Consider the following 27,658-nt stretch of genomic DNA (forward strand, 5'->3'; position numbering starts at 1 on the left):
GTGAGAGATGCTCTACGTTGACTTACCCAAGGCCTAGTTGATACCAACCCTTTCTTTCTCACCTGCTTCTACCATGAAGGCTACAAAGCTAAATGTTCATTTTCCAATCCTCCCTAAAATTAGGGACTGCCTTTAAAACAGCTATGGCAAATGATATAAAAAGTCTGTCAGTACCACCACCCTATCTTCTTTCCTCTCTCTTCTTTCTGCTTTTAACCAAGACTAGATGTCTACAGATACAGAAGTTCAACTGTTTCTATACACCAATGAGCAAAGGACGGCAGAAAAGACACTGAGGACATCTGGATCCACTATATCTACCTAGACTTCTTGTTATCTGAGAAAAATACCACTTTTGTTTAAACCACTATTGTTGCTTACAGCCAAAAGTGTTTTTACATAACACAGCAGTGAAAGAACAGATGATCTCAAGTATACAGTTCAGACATAATATTCCAAAGTTCTAATTTTAAATAATCTAATTGTCCAGGGAAGGATACTTTTCTACATCATCTTTAAACTCTGGCTCTTTGGACTCTGATATACAATTTAAAGATACTGTTCAGAAAACTACCACATCTTGACCAGTTCTCATTCTTTACATACATTTTCATTCAGTTCAAGAGCATATTTTGTGAAGTTCAAGCTCACAAGTTGAATTAAAATGAGTATATCCTATGGAAACCCCACACTAAAATGACATGTACGTAATTTTCAAACTAATAAATTTAACCATATCTTGATTTAGGAAGGTTAAAAAGACTACAAGAGTATTCTTCATGTATCTTTCTTCCTCTTCCCCATCCTTCATCCTAATTTACCAATAGGGAATAGAAAACATAAGCTTTAGTATGTATTCTGACATATTACATACATATATATTTTTCCTGTGAGCATTGCTAACAGGGATTCACTTGGGAAACCAGTGTGGTATTCTATAGTGAGTAGGGCTCTGGCTGAAATAGTAACTGTCCCAAGGTTGAGCGGTATAAAAAAAAAAAGTAGTGGCTAACAAAGCATAAATCCAAATGGATCCTATTTTGCCCTAGACCTAATTCATACTAAAGACAACGATTGCAGAGGCATAAAATGTATCAATAAACATTGCCTGAGATCCCAATCATGACAAAGAACACACCTATGTATGGTAGATGGTTGGGTGGCTGATTGTGAATAGGTGAAGGAAAAGGGTTCGGGGAAATGTTGCAAAATACCATAATAAATAAGGCAAATAAACCGCAAAGGTGAGCTAATTTCCAATTTTTCCATTAGGCAATATTATCTTTAACCTTCATGCAAATAAAAACCTGACTGGAAATGCACTGATTTTCAGCCATGCTTTGGTGTACTTTTCATTCAACCTACCAGTATTTGTTGGGTTGCTGTTGGCTGTAGCCAGGGAGCCACTGTGGTTTCGGAGGAGATTATCTTGGGTTGACGGAAGGCCTGAAGCTGACCACGAGAGAGTACTGCATCCTGAAAGACTCTGCTGCTGGTGGTACTGGTGTGATGGTGGAGGTGGAAGCGGTGATGAATGACTGATAGCTGTACTGTGACCAGAAAATGAATTATCTCTAACCGGCCGGACAGTCGGAGCATTCTGTGAGGTAAACATTTGTTGCCCATATGGATCACCAGCAGGCAGAGAGGGATATGAAACACTAGGATACGCAGCATTAGAAACAGTTGACATAGCATAGTGACCACAAGTAGAGGGAAATCCCTGAGAAGCAACAGAAGAGTTGGCAGAGTACATGGCTGGACTACTGTAGTGATTCACAAAAGGGGAGTACGGCTGGGAGGCACTCGTATGCAAATGGGATGCTGATGAAGCGGCACCCTGGAAAGGTCCCGGAGTGGATCCTACAATATGAGGAGCAGGAGGACCCCTGCCATACATCTGCTGTGCTCCTGGTTGTTGGTTTGCTGTGTTAGGAGTCACCACATTTTGTGTCGGTACAATATAGAGACCAGAGTAGTAATCACCACATTGGCTATCCAATGGCAATGAGGTCATTTTCCCAGGTCCTTGAGGATAATGTCCTGAGGGAGCAATATAGTTTTGAGGATGCAATCCATACCCTGATGGAACATGCATTTGATTCTGTGCTGGACCTGAAAAAGAAAAGCAAACATTTATAGGGATTGGCAAGGAGATACTAGTTTTTAAACACAGTTCCCATGTAAATATTGCCATAATCCCAAATTGTCACAAAAGATATACTATTATGACCCACTGTGGTAGCTAGCCTCCAAGATGGCCCCCAGTGATCTCTACCTCGTGGTATTGATATCCTTGGGTGTGAATTCACATCCTCCCACAATATACTAAGACTGATCTGTGTGACCAATAGCACATAAGCAGAGGTAATGATTTAGCACTTCCAAGATTAGCCTAATCTTGAGTGCTAGCTCTCTCTTAGATCATTAAGTTTGAACAAAGCTGCCGAATTGTGAGGAGCCTATGGAAAAACCCATGAGGTAAGGTACTGAACTCTGTGCCCAACAGCCAAGGGGAAACTGGGGCCTGCCAACAACCACATCAGTGAGTTTAGAAACAGATCCTTCATACTCAGTAGAGTCTTGAGAAAACTACAGCTCCAAATAACAGCTTGACTACAATCTCATGACATCCAAAGCCAGAAACTACCCAGCTGCTCCCAAGTTCATGTCCTTCAGAAATGATGAGATTAAATATTTGTTGTTTAAGTTGCTAAATTTTGGAGTGTTTTCTTAGACAGCAATAGATAACTACCATTCCCAGTATGGAAGAAGTACAAACCTTTTTTATTAGTTTTTTTTTTTTTTTTTTTTTTTAACTAAAAAACTAACACTAGATACCCATTGTAAAAAAATTTTTTTTTCAAACAGTGAAGAATATAAAATAAAAAGTACCACTCCTTTTCCTGGTAGCTGATATCCTTCTTCCTACATGTAGCTATACTTAATGGTTTCTTGCATATCTTTCATGACACAGTTCTGTAATTTGCTTTTTTTACTAAATATCCGGAATATCCTTCTGTGTTAGCATATATAAATCTTCACTATTCTTCTAAAAATCTATATAGTATTTCATTACGGAGATGTAACATTATTCACTAAATCTCCTTTGATGAATATTTATTTCAGGGAGTAAACTAATTTATATTTATGAGGTCAACCTCTGTGATGAATCTGGAGGTTCAAAGGGTTTGTACTTTTAAAATTGACCATTACTGCCAAATATCTCTTCAAAAAGTCTATCAATTTATACTTCCTATGAATAATGCTTAAGAATGCCTCATCTTCCCAACACTAACATTTCAATCTTGCCAACCTGAGAAACATTTCAGGTTGCATACTTAACTTTGAGTAATGCTGAGAATCTTTCCAAGTATTTCTTAGCTACTTAGGTGTCTTTCTCTGTTATTTGTCCTTTTGTCACAGGGTTGTGCTTTCCATAATGATTTATAAGTGTTCTTGTATATTAAGAAGTTTAACCAGGGCACCTGGGTGGCTCAGTCAGTTAAGCGTTGGTTAAGTGTCCGACTTTAGCTCAGGACAGGATCTCGCAGTCCATGGGTTCGAGCTCCACATCGGGCTGTGCTGACAGCTCAGAGCCTGGAGCCTGCTTCAGGTTCAATGTCTCCTCTTTCTCTGCCCCTCCCCTCCTCACGCTCTGTCTCTCTCTCTTGAAAAATAAACATTCAAAAAATTTCTTTTTTCCCTTGGGTTACTGTTTCCCTTGGGTTACTGTTTTTTTACTTTGTTCATGGTGCCCTTTGCTATAGTTTCTCTATTATTATATAGTAAAATCTTTCTTTCATGCTTGATAAATTTTTAAGTCATACTTAATAGAGCCCCATTCTAATATTATAAAAATATATACCTGTGTTTTCCTCTACTACTTAAAAAAAATTTTTTTTAATGTTTATTTATTTTTTTGACAGAGAAAGAGACAGAGCATGAGCGGGAGAGGGGCAGAGAGAGAGGGATACACAGAATCTGAAGCAGGCTCCAGGCTCTGAGCTGTCAGCACAGAGCTCAAGGCGGGCTTGAACTCACGGACCTTGAGATCACGACCTGAGCTGAAGTCGAAGTTCAAGCGACTGAGCCACCCAGGCGTCCCTCCTCTAATACTTTTAATATTTCCATTGACATATATTCATATTTTTGATCACTACAGAATATATTTTGTATCAATACCATTCAAATTAACATTAACCTTAGTATTACTTTTATTAATTTTTTTAAAATTTAAATCCAAGTTAGTTAACATTCAGTGCAGTAATTTCAGGAATAGAATTTAGTGATTCACCACTTACATATAACACCCAGTGCTCTTTTATTAATATTACAAGTATCATTAAACATATTACATTATGTGCCATTCACTGTCCTTTGAAGTAAACAGTTATAATTATACCTACTTTACAAATTAGGCAAAAAGAAAAAACAAAAAAAAACCCTAAACTCTATACTGGTAAGGCATTATCAATCAAGAGAAGACCCACATCAGAGTTAGATAAGTCTGTTTAAATATCTATCCACTTAATAAATGATGTGGCTCATCCATCCTATAGGATCTGAAAACAGGGAAATAATCATCAGTATGTCCAAGCTATTCAAATGCCATTCTAAAGCTAACAGGAATGTTGTACATGCTAATGTTTATCAGAAGTGAACTACCTACTAGAGGAAACCTTTTTCACTTTTCAGCCCATCAAAGAAAGTTACTTACTTTGAGGGGATGTGAAGGTGTGAATAGCTAATTATATGTTGATGATTACCAATCTTTATTCAATATCAAGATCCAAATGTTATGAATATATGAAAAGTATGTGAAGATAATCTGGTTCAAATGATAAATGAATCAAGACTCCTTTGGAAGTAAAATGTTTCCTTTCAAATATTTTAAATCAATTTTCAAAAGACTACTTAAAAAAATAAATAAACATAAGATCAGCTTAAATGAAAAGAAAATGGTATCCAGGACAAGTAAAATATTTTTAAAAATTTTATCTTACTGTGACCTAACAAGAAACACATTTTCTTCAATTTTACTTATTTATTTAGAGTGTGAGCATGCATAAATGGGGGGAAGAACTGGGCGGGGAGGGAGGGGGGAGAGGGAGGGAGAGAGAGGGAGGGAGGGAGGGAGGGAGGGAGAGGGAGGGAGAGAGAGAGAGAAAATCCCAAGCAGGCCTTACACTATCAATATCAACTCGGAGCCGGATGTGGGGCTCTAAGTCATGAACTATGAAATCATGGCCTTGAAATCAAGAGTTGGACGCTTAACCAACTGAGCCACCCAGGTGCCCTTTTTTTAAAAATTTATTTATTTACTTATTTTTTTGAGAGAGAATTTTCTTCAAATTTATTTTTTAAATGTTTTTATTATTTTTGAGAGAAAGAAAGAGAGAGACAGAGCATGAGCAGGGGAGGGGCAGAGAGAGAAGGAGACACAGAATCTGAAGCAGGCTCCAGGTTCTGAGCTGCCTTGTCAGCACAGAGCCTGAAACCGGGATTGAACTCATGAACTGCGAGATCATGACCTGAAGTCAGACGCTTAACTCACTGAGCCACCCAGGCGTTCCTCTTCAACTTTAAAATGTATTAGATAATTCTAACTGTAGTAGGGTATAATACCAAAACTAATATTAAAGTTTAATTTCTTCTACACATACTAAAAACTGAACCTGACAAATATTACAAATACAGAGGTTACACACACCTATGCTCTTTTATTTTTAACAAAATCTGTAAGTTATCGAAATTTCAGTAGTATTAGCACTTGCATTTGCCTGTATTTCCTATAATTCCCTCAGCAACTGTGGCAGTTTTAAAACATGGTCCCGAAATTCTTTGATACTGTTCTGATTAAAGGGTGAAATCTGTCTACTTCCTTTGAATTCAAGCAGGGTTTTAATAGCTTCCACCAATAAAGAATGGCAGAAGCGAAGCCGTGTGACTTCCCTGCTTGATCAGAGACAATTCAGTTTCTACGTTGTTTGAAGGAACATGTGCATGTGGACCCCTGAGTAGCTAGCTGCGCAGGAAGTCCAGTTATTCCACAGCTGCCATGGTCTGGGGGAGTCAAACCACATGGAGAGGTCACATTTAGGCACCCAGGTTTGAACTCCCAAGTTTTTGAGTCATTCTAGCCCAGGTGCCAGACATGTGAATAAATGAGCCTTCCAGATCATTCTAAACTCCAGTCATCAAAACACCTTTGAGTCTTCCAAGCTGAGGCCCTAGATATCATAGAGCAGAGAAAAGCCATCCTGACTCTGCCCTGTGCAAATTCCTGATCAACAAAATCTGTGAGCATAATAAAATAGTTGTTTTCGACTGTTAAGTTTTAGAATAATTTGTTATATACCAATAGCAACTGACACAGCAACTAATTACTATTTTTAAAAATTCAGAATCCAGATTCTAAAACTGAACTACATCCAACTTTACTTAACACAAAAATGTACTATATTCTTAAAAGTCCAGACATCAGTTTCGATAATTCTTACAAAAGAACATGTTATCTTTAAATCAGTTGAATATAATTATGTGTACATATGTACAGAATGCACTAAGTTGTCCTATTCCATTAGAAAAATAGTTCCTTTGTAGATAACATATTACTTGAGAGCTGTAAAGCTTACGTAAAACATAGAAAAAGAGTTGAATCAGGTACACTAGGAAAGAATGAAAAAAAAAACTAAGGGCTGAAAACTAGGTTTACTAGGAGAGGTAAAAACAACTGGAACCATAGACACATGTGACAGACCTGCATTACCCCATATGGTAGCCACTAGCGACACGTGGTTATCGAGTACTAGAACATAGCTAATCTGAATTGAAAGTGCTTTAAGTATAAAACACACACTCAGGGGCACGTGGGTCGTTCAGCTGGTTAAGCGTCCAATTTCAGCTCAGGTCATGATCTCACAGTTCTTGGGTTTGAGCCCCGCGTCGGGCTCTGTGCTCACAGCTCAGAACCTGGAGCCTGCTTCGGATTCTGTGTCTCCCTCTCTCTCTGCCCCATCCCCACTCATGCTCTGTCTCTCTCTGTCTTAACAGTAAATAAAACATTAAAAAAAAAAAAAAAAACCTTTGTAAAAAAAAAAAGTATAAAACACACACTCAATTTTAAAGAAATGATATGAAAAAAGTAAGATAGGTCAGTAACTTTTAATTTTTTATCTTTTTAAAGTTTGTTTATTTTTTTGATAGAGTGAGTACATGAGAGAGAGAGAGAGAGAGAGAGAGAGAGAGAGAGAGAGAGAGAGAGAGAGAATATCTCAAGCAGGCTCCGTGCTGTCAGACCAGCTCAGGGCTGGATCTCATGAACTGTGAGATCATCCACCTGAGCAAGATTAAGACTTGGATGCTTAACCAGCTGAGCCACTCAGGGTGCCCCTCTCAGTAACTTTTTAATACTGAACATGAACACATGTGAAAATAACAACCTTTTATATATTGTGGTAACTGGATAAACTGAAATTGATTGTACTTATTTCAGCTATTTTAATATGACTTCCAGACAATTTAAAATTACATATGCAGATTGCATTAGACTCCTACTGAATACAACTATAAGACAGAAAAATACAAAGAGAAAAGGTGAATTAATGTCAGCATATATGGAATGCTTTCAATCTAGGCCTAAATATTTATTTTTTTAAATGTTTTTATTTATTTTTGAGACAGAGACAGAGCATGAGCAGGGGAGGGGCAGAGAGAGAGGGAGACACAGAATCTGAAGCAGGCTCCAGGCTCTGAGCTGTCAGCACAGAGCCCAACACGGGCTCGAACTCACGGACTGTGAGATCATGACCTGAGCTGAAGTCGGAAGCTTACCCGACTGAGCCACCCAGGCGCCCCTAGGCCTAAACATTTAAATTGGACATCAGTAGAAATATTAATTACAAAAGTATTTTTAGGTACTATCAAATTTCATTAATGCTACTAATTAAAAAAAAAAAAGAGAAATAACTGGTTTTCTGGGATTATTTAGATGTGCATCTTTCTTTGTGAATTCAAAATGGTTCTGTAGCATATAAGAAAAGACTGCTGGTATTTTACAACTACTAAAATGGAGAGAGACAAAGATTGTGGATGAAAGGATAAATTAGTTATATATGTAGATAGTCAAAATTTTGAAAAATAACTCTAGGAGTATTTTTCTTATTACAAATGTGATATACAATAATTGCAAAAAGGAGTATAGAAAATTATCAAACAAAATATCATCCATAATCTTACTACCTGAGATAACTGCTATTAATATTCTGATGTATAACTACCCACTAATTTCTTTTAGGATATATCTAATTTAGTTAAGCAAAAGTAGAATTATAACATACATTTACATTATAACATACCATTACATAGATTTATAGAATCTATAAATTAGAATCTATATAATTACATAGAATTCTAACATACCATTACATAGATTTACCATATTTTAATCACTTCTCTATTAATAGCCATTTAGGTTGTTGTCCATATTTAAAAATATTGAACAATATGATAATAAATACATTTGTAGGTTAAGTCTGTGTGTTCATTCATTTTACTCTTCTGAAAGTAATTTCCTATCAGTTACAATAGTTGGGCGAAGTCCCTAGTTAGCAACCTAACTGTATAGACAGACACAGGAGAAACATCGAGATGCCCAGTAAAAAACCCAGCAGAGACCAGAATCAAAGTCGTCCCAGAAGTTGAATTTAGCAGACAAAGGTTTTAAAGCAGCTACTGTAAATATGTTCAAAAGAAGAAAGAAAATATATTCAAAGAATTGAAAAAAAAATCAGTAACTGAACTGATAATATAAAATGAGAAATGAAAACTATTTTGAAAATGAAAATATTCAGAATAAAGCTGAAATAAATATACTAGATGGCCTCAACAGCATAGTGGAAGAAAGAATCAATGAATCTAAAGACTGGTCAATAAAGTGATCCAAATTTGAGGCACCTGGGTGGCTCAGTCAGCGTACGTGACTCTTGATCTCGGGGTTGTGAGTTCAAGCCCCACATTGGGTGTAGAGCTTAGTTGAAACAAAATAGTAATAAATAAATAAATAAATAAATAAATAAATAAATAAATAAGTAAAATGATGTAATTAAAAACAGAGAAAACATAAGAAAAGGAAAATTTAAGAAACCTGTGGAACAAGATGAAGCAGTCTAACATTTATGTAAACAATAAGGTTGAACAACGGCCTCCCAAAAGATATATCCACATCCTAATCCCCAGAATGTGTGAAAATGATCTTATAGGGAAAAGAATAACTATTACATTTTATGACAAAAGACAAGATTAAGTTAAGGGTCTTGAGATTAAGTGGGTCCTAAACGCAAACACATGTAACTTTATAAGATGCATGTAAATAGAAGATATACACATTGAAGAAAAGGCAATGAGAGGGTAAAGCAGAGTGATGCAGCCACAAGGAACGTCAACTGTCAAACAAAAGTTAGAAGAAGCAAGAAAAAGATTCTCCCCTAGAGTCTACAGAGAGAATATGGCCTTGGCGACACCTTAACTTCAGACTTCCAGTCTCCAGGACCGGGAGAGAACAAACTTCTGTTGTTTTAAGCCACCCAGTTGGTAGGATTTTGTTACAGCAGACCTGGGAAACTTGTACAGTAAGGATATAGAACAGCAATTCTCAAAGTGTAGTACACAGAACCCTGGTAATACTGGAGACTCATGGGGGATCCATAGGTAGAAACTATGTTCGTAAGAGTACTAAAATGGTATTTGCCTTCTTTGCTGTGTTGACATTTGTACTAATGGCACAGAAGCAATGACGGGTACCATACTGGCCCTGTGGCATAAAGTAAAGCAGTGGTACCAAGCAACTCTAGTAAGTACTGTATTCTTCACTACCATGCACTCATAGTAAAAAAATAAAAGCCATTCCCTTATTCAACAATGTTCAGGATTTACTAGATACTTTAAAAACGCAAAAAAAAAAAAAAAAAAAAAAAAAAAAAAAAGACAAAGAAATGGCATACAGATTGGAAAAGAAGAAATAAAACTATATTTGCAGAATGACAGGACTGTGTAGAAAAATCTGAAGAATCTTTAAAAAAGAAAGAAAATAAGTGAGTTTATCAAAGTCACAAGATACAAGGTCAACATGTAAGAGTCAAATGCACTCCTCAAAACAATAATGAACAAATAGGATTCAAAATTACAATAAAAAACAAAACCAAGCATCTAAATGGCTCAGTAAGTTGAACGTCCAACTCTTGACTTTGGCTCAGGTCATGATATCCTGGTTTGTGGCACAGAATCAGGCTCTGTGCTGTCTGCGTGGATTCTCTCCCTCTCTCTCTGCCCCTCCCCTGCTCAAGTACGTGTGCATGCTCTCTCTCAAAATAAACAAATAAATACTATTTATAATATCACAAAGAAGTACTTAAAATATAAATCTAATGAAATATGTAAAGGATCTATATGCTGAAAATGACAAAACACTGATGAAAGAAATCAAGGATTTCTTTACATAAATGGAAGGACTAATATACCATGTTTGTGGGCTGGAAGACTTGCAATTAAGATATAAATTATTTCAGTTTTTATCTTTAGGTTTGATGCAATGCCAATAAAAATACCAATAGTTTTTTAATAAATATCAACAAGCTGATTCTGAAATTTCTATGGAAAGGCAAAGGTACTAAAACACCAAAAAAACAAAAACTTTGAAAAAGAACATTTGGAGGACTCACATTCCCCAATTTCAAGGGTTGCTTTAAATGCTACAATAATCAAGAAAGTGTGGTACCAGAGAAAGGACAGATACACAGAACATAATAAAAAATCTAGAAATAGAGCCACAAAAACATAAGCCAACAGATTTTTGACGAAGATGTCAAGGCAATTCAATGAAGTAAAGATAATCTTTTCAACAAATGGTGCTGTCATAGTCCACATTCAAAAGATGAACCTCAAAAAAAAAAAAATGAACCTCAACACGTCTGAGGTCTCAAAACTTAAGTCAAAATGAATCACAGATCTAAATGTAAAATTTGAAAACGTCTAGGAGAAAATTTAGAATATATAGATAAATATGAGATTAGCAATAAGTTCTTACCTATGACACTAAAAAGCATGATCAGGAACAGAAAATATTGAGAAAAGAGACTTCATCAAATTAAAAATTTTACTCTACAAAAAGCACCAAGAGAATTATAAGAAAGCTATGGATGAGGAGATAATATTTACAAATCACATGCCTAATAAAAGTCTCATATCCAGAATTTATTAAGAATTCTTCAAATCCAACAGTAAGAAAACAGACAACCCAACCAAAAAAACTGGTAAAAGGTCTGAAAATAATCACCAAAGAAGATATATGGATGGCAATAAACATTAAGCTGCTCATCATAAATCATTAGGGAAATGCAAATTAAACCATGAAATATCACTACATAGCCATTGTAATGACTAAAACAACAACAAAAAAATAAAAATATCAAATGTTGGGAAAGATGTGGTGCAAAAGGAACTCTCACTCATTGCTGGAGGGAACAGAAAATAGTACTATTTTGCCACCTTGGAAAAGAGTTTGTCAAGTCCTAGTAAAGTTAAATATATACAGCTGACCCTTGAACAATGCAGAGGTTAGGGGCATGAACTCCCTGTGCAGCTGAAAGTAAGGATAACTTTTGACTTCCCTAAAACTTAACTACTAATAGCCTACTATTGACTGGAGGCCTCACCGATAACATAAACAGTTGCTTAACACATGTTTTATATGTTATATGTACTATACACTGTATTCTTACAATGAAGTAAGGTATAGAAAACAAAGTGTTACTAAGAAAATCATAAGGAAGAGGTCACATTAAGAGTACCTTACTGTATTTATAGAAAAAAATCTGCATATAAGTGGATTCATGCAGTTCAATCCTGAGTTGTTCAGGGTCAACTGTAGTTACAATTTGACCCAGCAGTGCTACTCCCACATATTTACCTTTGTGAGCAGAAAACCTGCGTTCACACAAAAACTAGTATATGAATGTTTACAGCAGCTTTATTCACAATCACCAAGAACTAGAAACAATCAAGATATTCAACAACAGAGGATGGTTAAACAATCCTAGTATACACATACCATAGAAAAGTACACAGCAATAAAAGGGAACAGACAACTGATTCATGCAACAGCAGAAATGAATGTAACTCAGTGAAAGAAACCAGACCCAAGAGACATATTTTATGGCTCTATTTATATGACATTCTGGAAAAACAGAATGACAGAAATGTAGAACAGAGCAATGGTTGTCAGGGCTGGTGGAGGAAGAGATGATGATTACCAGGGGACTACATGAAGATATTTTTTATAGTAATGGAACTGTTCTCTATGATACCGCGGTGGTGGTAGATACTTGACTGCACGGATTTGCCAAAACTCATAGAGCTGTACACCACAAAGAATAAAAGCAAGTTTTACTATCTGCAAATTGTAAAACAACATCCAGAATGTCAAGATAATCTAGGACAGAATGAAGACTGTGACAGATCAGTCTAACTGCATTACATGTATGATAACCTGAGTGAAGGATACTTAGGTAATATATACACAGATGAATAGGCACAGATGTAATTATAGAGATGTTTACATACATAATTGAGTATATACATAAATATCTCCTAACTCTGTCTACTGAGAAAGTCTATAAGCAGTGACACCCCAGTAGCTATGAGCACCTCCAGGGCCCAGGTCTTGGTTTCTAAAAACCATGCCCCAACAAAAGGAACTAGGGCTCCTTGGACAAAGGACTGATTCCAGTGTTGGGATAGGGCAAGTGCAGAGTAGAGTACCTTGTAGTGTCAGAAAGTAAGGAAGCAGTCAAAAGACAAAAGGATGGAGGTAAAGGGACACTGGAGCCAACCTGAAAGAGTTCCCAGTGGCCAAAACTCAAAACAACTCGAGCAACAAATATAAATAATGATAGTTTTAGATTATAATCCAAAGAATAAAGTAAATATTCATGAGTCTATAATGATATAAATAAATGACTGCATACATTTTAAAATGGGAGAAAAGGGGTGTCTTCCTTACAGAAATAGTTCAAATAATAAATGTAGAATAAATGAGCAAAAGAGAAAATTACCATCAGAATTCCACAGTAAAAATCACTGCAGGTGCAAGCCACTGAGGAATGCTAAAATTACTGGGCCAAACTTTAAGGAGAAACAGGAATCAAGTATTTCCTGAAGAATATTTGAATTACTGTGATCACTTCAGCATGTGTTCACAAATTATTTGATATGCCTCACTGTAGGAGGTGGAGCTTAATTCTCAACTTACTTTCTGTTGAATGTGGGCTGGAGTTAAGTAACTCCTAACAAACAGAGTAGGAAAAAAAAAATAATTTTGCAGTGGAGGAACCTGGCAGCCCCTGTTATAGACTAAATGCACACCCCCCCCCCCATATGTATGTTGAAGCTATCTAACCCCAATTCGATGGTCTTAAGATGGGGTCTTTGGGAGGTAATTAGGTTTAGATTAGGTCACAATGGTAGGAAGGACTCTCATGATGGAATTAGTTTTCTTGTAAGAAGAAGAAATCCCTCTCTCTCCACATGCATGCAGAAAAGCCATGTAAGCACAACAGCAAGGAAGAGGGTCTTCACCAGAACCCAACTATGCTGTCACTCTAATCTCAGACTTCTGGACTCCAACACTGTGAGAAAATAAATGGCTACGGTTTAAGCCACACAGTCTATGACATTTTGTCTGGGCTAAGACATTCCTTCAATCAAGTGCCCAAGGTTAACATGACCAGTAATAAAACAAGTTGATATCATCTGATCCCTAATACAATGTGATAAGAAGGGCACTTCACCTCTGTGGTATTCTTTCTAAAAAGTCATAAATTATTTTTTTTAAGTTTATTTACTTTTCAGAGAAAGCAAGAGGGAGAGAGAATGAGCAGAGGAGGGACAGAGAGAGAGTCCAAAGCTCTGCGTTGTCAGCAAAGAGTCTGACACGGGCTTGAACTCACAAACCATGAGATCATGATGTGAGCTGAAGTCAGATGCTTAACTGACTAAGCCACCCACGTGCCCCAGTAAACTGACAGTCTTAAGAATTCACCCTCACTTAATCATGAGAAAGCATCAGCAAAGTGAGGAACTGTCTACAAAATAATTAACCAGTCCTGTCAAAGTCCTAAAAAACAAACAAAAAGGCTAAGAAACTGTCACAGATCAGAGGAGACTAAGGAGACATGACACTTAAAGCAGTATGATATCCTGAACTGTATTCAGGAACAGGAAAAAAAAAAAAACAACAGTGGGAAAACAGAAATAAAATCTATAGTTTTCAAAAAAATTTTTTAAAGTTTATATTTTTGAGAGGGACAGAGCACACGTGAGGGAGGGGCAGAGAGAGGGAGACACAGATTTTGAAGCAGGCTCCAGGCTCTGAGTTGTCAGTACAGAACCCAACGTGGGGCTCGAACCCACAAACTGAGAGATCATGACCTGAGCCGATGTCGGATGCTTAACTGACTGAGCCACCCAGGTGCTCCTAAGTAAAATCTATAGTTTAGCTAATATGGTATGTCAGCAATGTTAATTTTCTAGTTTTGATAAAGGTACCACGGTTTTGGAAGATGTTAAGACTTTAGAGGAAGCTGAGTGAAGAACACTGCATTCTGTACTATCTGCATCACTTCCACAAATCTAAAATTACTGCAAAATAAGTTTTTACAACATCAAAGGGAAAAAGTGCTGGAAATGACTTACTAAATTGACTGTGACACTATTTTTTAGACAAATGACTGCACCATACAGAACCAGAGTGATTTTCCTAAAAATCAAATCTGATTATGTTATTTCTTTGTTTAAAGCTTTCTAATTTTTTTAAATGTTTATTTATTTTGAAAGAGATGGGGAAGAAGGACAGAAAGAGAAGAAGCCAAGCAGGCTCTGTGCTGAAATGTGAGTCGAAATCAAGAGTCAGAGGCTTAACCGACAGAGCCACCAGGCCCCCCTCTAATGGTTTTTCTTGCCATTAATAAAAAGTTCAAATCCTTTAATATGGTCTATAAGACAGTGGAAAGCACCACAATCTCTCCCTGACCCCAAATGTCCATGACCTAATCACTGGAACATGTAAATATGACAGCTTATACGGCAAAAGGGAGCTGACATTGCAGATTGTATTAGGACTGCTAATCATCTGACCTTAAAATAGGGAGAAAAGCTTCGATTATCCAGATGAGCTCAGTGTAATCACAAGAGTCCTTAAAATTAAAAGTACAAGAGGGAGGCAGAGGAGAGGCAGGGAGAAGTGACTACAGAAGACTCTTCAGAGATGAAGCCAGATACTGCCAGCTCTGAAGGCAGACAGAGGGGACCATGAACCAAGGAATGTGGGCACCTCTAAAAGCAGGAAAAGGCAAAGAAATGGATTCTCTCCCACAGTCTCTAGGAGGGAATTCAGCCCTACTGATCTTGATTTTAGCTTCGTTAGACTTTTAACCTACAGATGATGAATTCATGTTATTTTATGCTGCCAGTTTGTGGTAATTTGTTGCAGCAGCAAAGAGAAAATGAATGCAAAGGCCCTGCACGACCTAACTGCTGCTCACTTCTACTTTACCACTCACCACTCCTTCCCACTGTGATTTTCAGCAGGTGTGCCTTAATATACCGCTATATTCAAAGCATTCACATGGGTCTACTGAGGTCTGGTCAATAAAGAAAATGAAATTTTGCTACACTAAAGGTGCCTATCATTATGTTGAAGTGATACAGAATGATGACCTGGTAGAGAGCAAAGCCAGAGCACAACATAAGGAAAGACTGTGCTAGAGCTTTGCTTCAAAAGGCCATCGAAGAGGTTGGTTAGGGCAGAATATAGGTACGCTGCCTTCCTTGTAAAGGGGATCAAATAAATATGTGATATTTTTCTGAAATTTGCTTTTTTCTAATAAAAATTTTTTAATGTTTATTTCTGAGAGTGAGAGAGACAGAGAGTGGGGGAGGGTCAGAGAGAAAGGGAGACAAAGAATCCAAAGGAAGCTGGGGGCTCTGAGCTGTCAGCACAGAGCCCCAAACAGGGCTCAAACTTACAAACTGTGAGATCATTATCTGAGCCGAAGTCCGACACTTAACCAACTTAGATGCCCCTGCTTTTTTTTTAATTAGAAATGTCCAAAGTTCAATTTCTTCAAGAATGCCACCAACTAAAACTTTAGCACTAAGGTAGCCATGAGTATGAAAAGGCCAAGAATCACTGATCCATACACACGTTGACCATACTAAATTTTTCTCAAGCCATGCTTGCTCATCTCTGACCCTTCACACAGGCTCTTCCCTCCACCTGGAACCATCAAAAATCCTCTCTTACCCCTTCATCTGACCAACTCTAATTCTTCGGATCTCACTTCAACTCTTCCTCCAGAAAACATCTGCTAACCCTGCAAGTGAATGCCTACTTAATGGTGCATCTACAGCATCTTGGACCACAATGACAGTACTTTTCACATGGTACTGTAATTGTCTAACTGTAAACTCTCTAAGTGAAAAATTTGAGTCTAGTTGGGTCCCAGCTCTATCATATTCCTAAAGCTTAGCATAATACCTGGCTCATGGAAATCATTCCTACATTTTGGGGAAAAAATTAAGCCTAGTAAATAATCATCAAACACTTCTGTATCAGACATTTCTCTCATCACAATGTATCAAGAAGGACTACATAAGTAAAGAGAAAGAACACAAAACTTTAAGAGCTTTCGCTACATAAAGCAAATTATACTCTAGTACAAGAACAAATGCACGTATCTAAGTTTTTTGATCTATATTATATATAGATCTATATTATAGATAATATAACTATATTAGTTCAAGTAGAAGAACAGCCTTTGAAACGAAAGGAAAGTAATAATATACAGTATTTAACTACACCTAAGGTGTTTTGATACTGCTGCTTTTTACACTCACCAGGTGCATTAGCTTCTACTGCTATTGTAATGAATTACCACAAACTGGCTTAAAACACCACAAATTTATTATTTTACAGTTCTAGAGGTCAGAAGTCCAAAATCAGTTCACTGGGCTAAGGTCAAAGGGTCATGGGCAGACATGGTTCCTTCTGAGGCTCCAAGAGAATCCATTTCCTTGCCTTTTTCAGCTTCTAGTGGCCACCTGCATTCCTTGGCTTATGGCCCTTTCTTCCATCTTCAAAGCACACTACTCCCACCTCTAGATGCTGACTCCTCCAGGTCCCCTCTAATCAGATGTTGTGATTATATCAGGCCCACTCAGATCCAAGATAATATCCCCAACTCTTAATCACAGCTGCAAAGGTTTCAAAAATTAGGACGGAAACATACTAGGGGGCCGTTATTCAGCTCACTGCATCAGCTGTTAATGGCAAGTTTTCACGCAACTATATCATGACTTCTATCACTTCAGTAAAACAAATTTTAAAATTTCACCAATTCTAAGATGCCCCCTAAATTCAGACATAAAAATGTGAAACAAAAGTGTCTTAGAACCAATGAAATAAAATAATTTTACTACATCCACCAAATAACCTAACACAGTGACTCACAAAAAAAGGAGCATCAACAAATAAACACTGAAAACAGGGAAGTTCAGGTTACATACAATCTCTGAAAAGTTTCTACATTCTTAGCCTCAAGTGAGGTATGTCTGTATAAAAGAACATATATTCTAACACATTATCTACTCACTGGTACCAATCTGACCTGAGAAGTAAACAAAAGATTTTTAAGAAATAGTCTATATACTTTTAAAATTTTAGTTTCTTATTTATTTTGAGAGAATGTGAGCAGGAGAGGGGCACAGAGAGAGGGAGAGAGAGAATCCCAAGCAGGTTCTGCACTGTCAGTGCAGAGCATGATGCAGGACTCAAACTCACAAACTGTGAGATCATGACCAAGAGCCAAAACCAAGAGTTGGACACTTAACTGCCTGAGCCACCCAGGCGCCCCAGCCTATATACCTTTTAATGGAGCTACTCAGCTGGTCAACCTGACTGATATCATCATATACCAGTTAGATACAGTCTCTGGTTTTCTTTTTTAAAGGTTTTATTTTTAAATAATCTCTACACCAAACCTGGGGCTCAAACTCACAACCCTGAGATCAAGAGTCTTATGATCCACCAACTGAGCCAGCCAGGCTCCCTAGTCTTTGATTTTCTATAAGCATCTATGCTCTCCTTGGCAAGACTACATCATCACAAGATAAATAAAATTTTAAAGATTTTATTTTTAAGTAATCTCTACACCAAACCTGGGGTGCAAATTTACAACCCTGAGATCAAGAGTCTTCATGTTTCACCAACTGGGCCAGCCAGGCGCTCCTGGCCTCTGGTTTTCCATAAGCATCTATGTCCTTCTTGGCAAGACTAAATTATCACAAGATCTATCCAAATGATACATCTGCCTCAGGGACATAATCTCCTTCCAGACACTAGATTCCCACCAAAGGAAAATTGATTCTATTCTTGCTGTAAGCAAACCAGACACAAGAATCCAAATTTATAAGGTAAATATTTTACGGATGTCTAGTCACTATACAAAAAAATTAATCATAAGCTCTCTTTAAATAAATGAGTTTTCTCATCCTCTTCCTTGCCAAAAAAGTAACGTTTTAAATATCGAGTCTTTGTTTCATTAGTCTTTTCCTGAATCAAATTTCAATATATTTTAGAAGTCAGATTCAAGTTTTTCATTATCTTATAAACAATATCAAGGTCAGCAAAATATAAGCTCCTCTATCCGATAAAGATACATTCATACTAACGTGAGGGGCACAATCAGATATAAGGATATAAGAACATCATTTATCCATCACCAAACTACCAAGAAATAGGTCAATATTCAGCCACTCATGCATTTTAACCATTCTTATTAAAATATTATAGTACTTCTGAACCAGTTGGTAAATAGTCACACAGCCCCGACCCTGCTTCCCTGTTGTATCCCACCATGCTGTTTCCTTGCCCCAGACCTTCAAGACCTCATGAACACCATCCTGCTGTAGCATCAAGGCTAGTATACATTCCATTGTCAGTGTATGTAGCACTGATTGTTAAATATTTTGAATATATGATTCCTGACAATTGAGTATCAATAATGTTGCTAAAATAAAAATTTTTTAGAAACATAAAAAACATAAAGACACACACACCCCTACAGAAATCAGCAATTAGAAACCCCAGTGATTTAAAAAATGAGTAATTCCAATCACATCTGTATACCCTGGTTTACTCTCTTCTAATGGAAGGCTAATAGCTACAAAAGTAACTGACCCAGTCACTGCTGGCTGACAGTCTACACAGACATAGCCTATGTAACCATTTGGATGAAATCTTACCGCATTAAGTACATCAGTTCCCCTCTTTGGCTGCCACAATAATGAGTACTAAGAGTAAAGGGACCAAAAGAAAACCAATACCAGTTGAGAACCTACTCTATGCCAGGCACATTACTTTTCTCTACATCATCTTATATAATTCTCACAACAATCCTGTGAAAGTGTCACTATTGTCATTTTACAGACAAATGGGGATATGAAAGGTCACTAACGTATACACATTCAAACAGTTGATAAATAGTGAAGAAGCTAGGCATTGCAGGTTCCAAAGCTCATTTCACAATACCTGTTTCTCAGAAATACTGAGAAAAACAAGCAAGTTAAGACTTGGCCATTCGCTTGGCTCAGCGAAGCATTTTACTACTCCCTCTAGCCTCCCTATTTCCTCTTGCTTTTCCTCAGTTCCTATCACAAGCAGCTTTCAGCACCAATTAAATCCACCTTCCTGCAGCCAGCTAGCTGAGGTAGATGGCCTATTAAAGGAAACCTTTCAAGAGTAGATCTGTTGGAGGAAAGAAGGGCTGGCTGAGCAGTGTAAGAAAATAATAAAAAGACTGAAACAGTGATTGAGCCTTAAGAGAGAGCTGGCCATACACAGATCCTTTCAGGGGTCAGTCTTCAAAAATAATAATGAATATGAAGCCAAGTTCACTTACTCAGTTGAGTGCCTACTGCAGAATATGATGAGGAAAACTCATACAGTCTCTGCCATCCAAAGAATTTATATCCTGGTGTTCTGAAGGAAACGGAATGAAGGGGACTCTCATTTGCTAAATATCTCATTTTGCTAAGCACCAGGTACTTTAAAAATAGTAACTCATTTAATAAAACTCTCTCTACAACTCTAGAAGAAAGGTATTATTATCCCCTGAAACTGAGAGATGTTAAGTAATTATCTCTACAAAACCCTGAGCTGTATCAAAGCCAACGACTTTTTACTAGCCCACACCTTCTGCAATTCCGAGTATGCTTAGCCTACTGGAAAGAGTGGCTTTCCCAGGGCTGAATATAACACGATCTGCTCTAACGTGCAGTGCTAAGATGAGGGTCTCATTTCTAGGAAAGTCCATTGAAGACTGGCTCAAAAATCTGTTCTATTTCAATGTTTTTAAGGATCTAATACTTCAGGGTTTACAGATAATTAGAAAGATGAAGTTAGCTCAAATGCTATAATCAGTGGCAATGAATGTGGTTTACAAAAATCATTACAGATATAATCTCAGAAACCTGAGAGGAGGGACTGCAGTGGGAATGAAAAGACACTGCAAATAACTAATGCGATACATACAGCAACGAAAAATAAAATTTAAACCCACATAAAAGACACTTGTTTATATAAGGAATAATTTTTAAGATCCTTATCTATTAATCAGTTTAGAAAGAAATTATGTATCCAGATGGTTACATTGTGCCGTACCAGTATCTTTACCAGAGGACCTGATGTTTCTGCTGAGCTATAAAGAGTAGAAACCTGAGACACAGATGCTGCTCTGATCAAAAAGAACTTTCTTCAGACACACTAGGGAGCTTTATATCATTTTAAATTTTGCATGTGCTCGCAAAGTTGAAGGGTTTCCTATAACTGACCAGATAGTACTGCTGAGTGAACGGTATGCTTATGCCATTATGGAGTCCAATAATTCCCATTACTATCTCCTCTTTCTCACATTATTAGCAATTGACATGATAAAACTGCCAGCAGTATCGTTCCTAATAAAGGCATATGGAAGAAAGAAAACACATTTTCATTTGAAAATGAGCACCATTTGCTTCCCCAAAGTAGAACTAAACAGCAGTGGTTTACTCTTAAATCTGGGTGCCTGCCCTCAAAAAAAACTTTTGAATTACCCCTTTCAATGTAGGTCAGTTGGGAGAAATTTTGGAGTTACCCCATCATTATTGCCAGGATTATTATTTCACCCAGTCTTTCAGGTTTTGAGGACTAGACTTTGGAAAGACTCTGAAAAGGCAGAGTAAAAGTTGAAAAATATTCAACTAACACCTCATATGGAAATACAAATAATTCTAAAAGCCCATATGCTGATCAGTGAAAAACTGAAGTACAGAAATCCAAGTCCACAAAAGGAAGTGTAAGAGAAGTATGTCACAAGCTCAAGTTGAACTATTATATTCAAGTGGGAAAGAGCATGTGAACAGTTAAACCCAGAAAGCAAAAGTGATAAAGACTCAGTTTTCTGCCTATTTCCTACCCTTTCCAAAAAAAAAAAAAAAAAAAAAAAGTCTCTGAAAAAGAAACTTTTTACAGTCTCTTAATAGAAAGAGAACTGGACTTGGAATTAGGAAGACTGAATTGGAGTTGATTTAACTAATGTTTACTGAATACCCATTATTTGTTCCAGGGCCTGAATATATACAGCAGTGATGAGGGAGACAAAACTGCTACCCTCACCAAGTTTACACAGGAATTGGTGAAAAACATACCCACTTAACCCTTCCAGATCTCAATTTCCTCTGTACAATTAGGGAAGTGGACTAGGTGTTGTTCAGGCTGCACTCCAAAAACATCTCAATATCCACCTCTATTTTAATCCTAATGGCTCTGCTTTTGTCTGATTTTTCCATCAGTGGTCTATTCACCATTTCCTTCAGAGCAATAAATATGTTTTTTAAAAAGGTTGGATAACCACTAAATAAGTGATCTATAGATACCATTCCAGTTTAACAATTCTGTCTCCTGTAATGTTCTATCCTCATACTTCTGACATGTTTCTTTTTCATCATGCCTGGAATTCCATACAGACAAATTAAAAGGAAAACTATTTCATGCAGGGCTAAAGAATGAACCAAAACCCCAAAGGATTGCTTAATCTTTATCTACAAATGCCAGAACAATGTAGCAAAAATTGTTTTTTTCTAAGATTAGCAAAAAAAGACAAAAACAGATTTGATGTTGCTACTTCTCTACTTAAGCTACTTCCTTCCACCAAAACAACAAAAAATTGACTGTAGTTTTTTATTTTACTTTATTTTTTTGAAGTATAATGGACACATGCTCTATTAGTTTCCGGTAGACTAACAGAATGATTCGGTATTTGTATAAACTGCAAAATGATCACTACAATAAGTGGTTAACATCTGTCACCATACATAGTTACAGATTTTCTTTTCTTGTGATGAGAACTATTACCATTTCCTCTCTTGGCCTAGTTTTTTATCTTAATTTCCAAATTCTTTGGCAATGATACTCAAGGCCTTTCTGCAACCTGACCCCTTTTTAAGTATGCTTTTCACCTTCAATGCTTTGGGTTCTCCCTATTACCCAGCACACTTCTTGTCTCTTGACAGCTTCTCTTCTAAACATGCCGTGCACTTCCACAATTTGAGACTTTTGTCCATGCTGTAACCTCTGACTCAAGACAGTCTTGCCTTCCTATCCATACCTGTCAAATCCCTCAAGGTCACCACCAAGTCGAATGTCACCAAAATACAGGTGAATTTAGGACAAAGGCAGTGATTCACTTTCCACTAGGCTAATCTTGAGTACCCAAGTATTAAACATTCCACAAATGCTTTAATGAATTATGTTAAATGGTAGAAACAAAGCATCATCCATATCTGGCTTCTAACGTTCTTACAGACTTACTACACTCATTACAATTGATATTCTGGCATTTCTTGAGCATTCACAAAACTTATAAGGCTAAGATCAATATCTCCCACTTTAAAAATCATTCACTAACACAGTAATGATGTTACACAGAATCAAGAAAAGGCAATCCTTGGATCACTGTTAAACATGGGTTTACAATATTCTAAAAGACTTGGGATCTCTTCTTAAATGACCATGTGCTCGTTCCTTCACACACAAAACTGTTCAAAAACAAAACAAAAAACAACAATTTATATTAAGTTCACAAGAAAAAAACTGCTCACAAATATCTTTATGTACATTCAGGACAGGAACACAAAACCTACAACAATGTTCACATTCAAACCCACGACAGCAAACAATGACCATTGGAAGCATATAATATTGCCAAGTATGGTTGATCCAAAGGATACGAAGCCTAAGACATCAACCACTGATTGTCAGGATAAACGGTAACCTTCATGTTAGAAAAGCATAAGCTGTAAAAACTAGATACTGGCTGAACTGACATAACCCAATGAATTTTCATTAACAAACTGGACAAAACAGGTCCATCCAAAAGTCGTTTGTACTAGTGTATTAGTACAGTGTACTAGTGTAGTTTTGTTCTCTTATGAACACAGGGCACTTTTTCTGAAGTATTCCATTACTTCCAAGAGTTCTCATCTAAAATACTATCAAGTCTATAACATGAGTTCCTCCTACCGTGGCTCCATCCACAAACATTCAAATCTCAAGATTAGGTAATGAATATCCTAGAAATGATTATTTTTCACTTGAATCTCCTGCATACTAAAAGCCTACGACCTTAAGCATGAAAGCGGCTTTCAAGTTGCACAGGCTGCTGCCTGTACGAAGGCCTTTCTTTCCTCAAAGCAGGGCCAACTCTGGCACGCTTTATTTCTGAAAGTGAAGCTGAGGGAAAAAAGCCACCCAGATCTAAAGGTATTCGTTTAAATCCGTTTGACACCTGCTCCCTTTACAACGCGACAAGCAAACTCCAAACGCTAGAGCAGCAGCCGCAGCAGCAATGACAGATCCTGAGGCCGAATTGGGTCAGGGTTACGGTTACTCTTATGTTGCATATTTACACCCTTTTGTCTACAAACTTGAGCGCTAACTTAAGTTCCCTACAAGGCAGCGTGCTCGCTGGGCCGCAGAAATCAAAGCAATTTTCCTGACTCGGGAAGGGCACAATCCATGCAGTTCCATGGCTACACCAGTTTTCTCCAGACCACGCACTCTGCGGCCTCGGCTTTTCGCCGGAGAAAGGGTCGCTCCGGGCAACTCGCCTGCGCTCAGGCTGGATATGAGGGTTTTTAAACTGCACCTGGGCCCCTCCTTTTCCACCGTCCCCACTAACCCCGGCCGCTTTCCGGCCTAGGGTCACATTACGTAAACAGCCCCGGCCCCAGCTTTCCCAGGTCGGCCCCCGCCCCCGCGCCAGGGCGCCCCTCCCCCCCCTCCGTACCACGCGTTCCCCCCCCCCCCCCACAGTCCGCCCCCCACGCGGCCTCCGCCCGGGGCCTCGGCTCCGCGCCCCTACCCGCCTCTGCCCCCGCCCCGACGCCCCCCACGGCCCGGCCCGGTCCAGCCCGCCCCGAGTGGCCGCCCAGGCTGCCCCGCCGGCGCTAGGCCCCGCGCTCCGCAGGGGCCGCCCGCCTCACCGTTCTGCTGGTGCGGCGCCGGGCCCGGGCCGGCGGGCGCGGCGGCTCCTGAGGCTGCGGCTCCTCCAAGCTTGGGCGGGATTCGGGCGCTGGCGGCCGGATGAGGGGATTCGGCGGGGGCCGACATGACGGCGCTGCTGGCGGCGGCGGCTCAGCTTCAGGGAGGTGGGCGGAGGGAAGGGAAGGCGGGGCCGGAGAGGCGAAAGGAAGAGGAAGGAGCGCGCCTGGCGTCACCGAGGGAGTCGCCCAGGACCGCAGCCGGGTGTCGGCACTCCACCGGGGAGACCCGCTCTGCGGACGCAGGTGCCGGGCCCCTGTCCCGCCTCGTCGGGCCGTGCTGCGCGCCCCAAACCCTGAGTGCGGGGCTCCCGACTCGGGTGGCTCCCCGCACCGAGGCCTTGGGCCGCCGACGGAACGCCCCCTGCAGGTCGAAGCCCGGCAAGCTCAGGCTCGAGGCGGGGTCCGGGGCCGCGGCCTCCCCGCCAGCCTGGCGACTAAACTGCTCCGGCACCGGCGGAGCCCCGGTCGCTTTGAGAGGGAAGGGATGGGCCCCGGTAGGCCTCCCATCTGTGCGGAGGCTGCGCGCACGGCGAGCCTGGCCCCGCGGGGTTGGGAGGGGGATCCGCGCCGCACCCTAGCCTCGGGGTGACATCCGGAGCTCAGGGCCACGCCGCACTGGCCTGACCCCACCCACCCTTCTTCCTGAACGGGAACCCTGGATTCACTTTTGGTTTTTCATCTTGAAATTTTCCCTCTCAATGTTAATTCTAAAGGAAATACGGCATTCGGGGTCCCTGTCTGTAGGAAATTGTAATCCTCAGCAAAGGAAGAGGAAACATTTCTCTTTGATAAACACAAGGATCGAAATAAGTGCGTTATTCTAAACTTTTCCCACTAACTTAAATCTAGGGAAGGGGAAGGAGGAAATAGAGCAAGAGAAACTGGAAGACAAACTTTATCTTCCTCATTTTTGCCAAGAGTTGCATCATTCTGTTGATGTTTAGATGAGAAGCTATAGCATCCAAAGCAGAAACTCCGCCTGGATTATATACCTTGAAATCTTTGAATCCCTGGCCTATGCCAGCAGGCTAACTGGCAAGCAAATCTTGGACTTTATTACCCAAGTCATTTTTCCATCTTCAAACCCTTAGTGTGCTACCATCTTTATTAGAAATGAAATTGCTCAAGGGCACCTGATGGTTAAGCCCTCGGTGGGTTAAGCCTCTGACTCTTGATTTATGCTCAGGTCATGATCTCAAGGTTCCTGAGATCTAGCCCTGGGGTAGCCTGCTGGGGATTCTCTCTCTCTCTCTCTCTCTCTCTCTCTCTCTCTCTCTCTCCCCCCCCCCCCACTCGTGCTTTCTCTCTCTCTCAAAATAAATAACAATTTAAAAAAGTGAAATTGTTCAGAAACATTGAATTTGAAATGGGATGTAGCAAGATATTTCTGGAGTGATAAGTCTAATTTACCGAATAATTACGGAAATCATGTAGTGTGATCTAGAATAATGCAAAGCTTCCCTTTTGTTGTTCCCATGAATTAATGGTATTTGGTGCTTTAATGCATCAAATGGACTACAAATAGGATTGCAGTAGTTGGATAAGTACTTTTGAGTTTTAGGGTTTTCAAAGAGACGTCATGCTCCACATAGAAGTGGCAAGCTCTCTTCCGCAGCATTCCCAGCTTTTCCACAGAAACCTAAGCCCTGCATGAGCAAAAATCACACTTTGCTTTATCAAGGAGATTACATGGTTACAGGTTCCAAGGCTTCCCAGGAGTTCTTTGAAAAAAAACCCAAAAAACGCTGGATTAAGGGCTACCATTATGAGGGTAAGGGAATCACTAGGCAATTGGCATTTTGCCCCTGAATGTATCTTCCTTTAATCAGAGGTATATGTAATGAAGGCAAGCCCTATCTGTTTTAGGGCAGACTCCTGAAGAGGAGGACTGGGACCATGTTTCAGCAATCTTCCCCACAATCTTTATCATCTGAGCTGCTTCCTCTTGTCCACTAATTTACCATAGTATTTTCTATTTTCTAGCATGATTATAAGAATCTTTTGCATGTCAGATCCTACAACTTTTTTTTTTAATGTTTATTTATTTATTTAAAAAGAGAGAGAGAGTAAGGGCAAGGGAGGAGCAGAGAAAAAGGGAGAGAGAATCTGCACTGACAGTGCAGAGCCTGAGGCAAAATTTGATCTCATGACCCTGAAATCATGACCTGAGCTGAAATTAAGAGTCAGACGCTTAACCGACTGAGTCACCCAGGTGCTCCAGATCCTACAAACTTTATGAAAATGTGTTATTTTGCTCTCTTGCTTTAAGTTCCGTGACAGCTATCAGTGAAGAAAAGGATAAAGGCTTGAATGAGTGAATGAATGCTTACCATGTGCCAGGCACTGTACTAGTCACTTGAGATGCATATATATGTGGATATATATATATATATATATATATATATATATATATATTTCCATTTAGTCTTCACAATAACGCAATAACTCTACGGGATATTTTTCTTATCCCCATTTTACCAGAGGAAACTAAGACTTCTAGAGCTCAGTATTAGCAAAAGTCATGAACCTGTAAATAGCAGAAGCAGAGATCAAACCAAGGTTTATTTAGTTCCAAAATCTTTACTCCATTCACTACAAGCTATGCTGGGTTCATTTACATTTTTCTTCATAAAGCTATGCTAATTATGATATACTGTTTTGCTTGTCAAAGGATTTTCAGTTTTGCATATTTAAAATGTATTCCAGTATTCTTTAGAATGATGGATCTCAAAATGTTTGAAATGCAAATTAACAGGTCCCACCTAAGACCTACTGAACACTGGACGTGGGCCCCAACAGCAAACTCTCCTGGTGATTCTGAACGCATAGGAAAATATGAGAACCACCGCTTTTGAATAGCAAAGTTAAGGTGACTTGGTTCATTGTTTTTTTTTTCACATTGGGAGGTAATGCTCCTTTTCTTCAGAATGTCTCATCAATTTTTTTGCCAGTCATTAAAAGT

At 38.8% G+C, this 27,658-nt stretch overlaps 1 protein-coding gene across 4 annotated transcripts in view; it reads right to left on the bottom strand.

Moving 5' to 3' along the window:
• Positions 1 to 24,946, bottom strand: part of SEC24B (SEC24 homolog B, COPII coat complex component) — a 99,533-nt gene extending 74,587 nt beyond the window's left edge. For all 4 annotated transcript variants that reach the window (XM_019417268.2, XM_019417262.2, XM_019417256.2 and 1 more), the window contains exons 1-2: positions 24,637 to 24,946; positions 1,366 to 2,115 (exon numbers count right to left, since the gene is read on the bottom strand). In XM_019417268.2, coding sequence (XP_019272813.2) covers positions 1,366 to 2,115; positions 24,637 to 24,763 — 877 coding nt within the window. In that variant the 5' untranslated portion in view covers positions 24,764 to 24,946. The remainder of the gene's footprint in view (positions 1 to 1,365; positions 2,116 to 24,636) is intronic.
• Between the last annotated feature and the right edge of the window lie 2,712 nt (positions 24,947 to 27,658).

The sequence above is a fragment of the Panthera pardus genome, unplaced genomic scaffold, assembly GCF_024362965.1.
Source record: "Panthera pardus isolate Hobbes unplaced genomic scaffold, ASM2436296v1 HiC_scaffold_13, whole genome shotgun sequence".
In the NCBI taxonomy this organism is placed as follows: domain Eukaryota; kingdom Metazoa; phylum Chordata; class Mammalia; order Carnivora; family Felidae; genus Panthera; species Panthera pardus.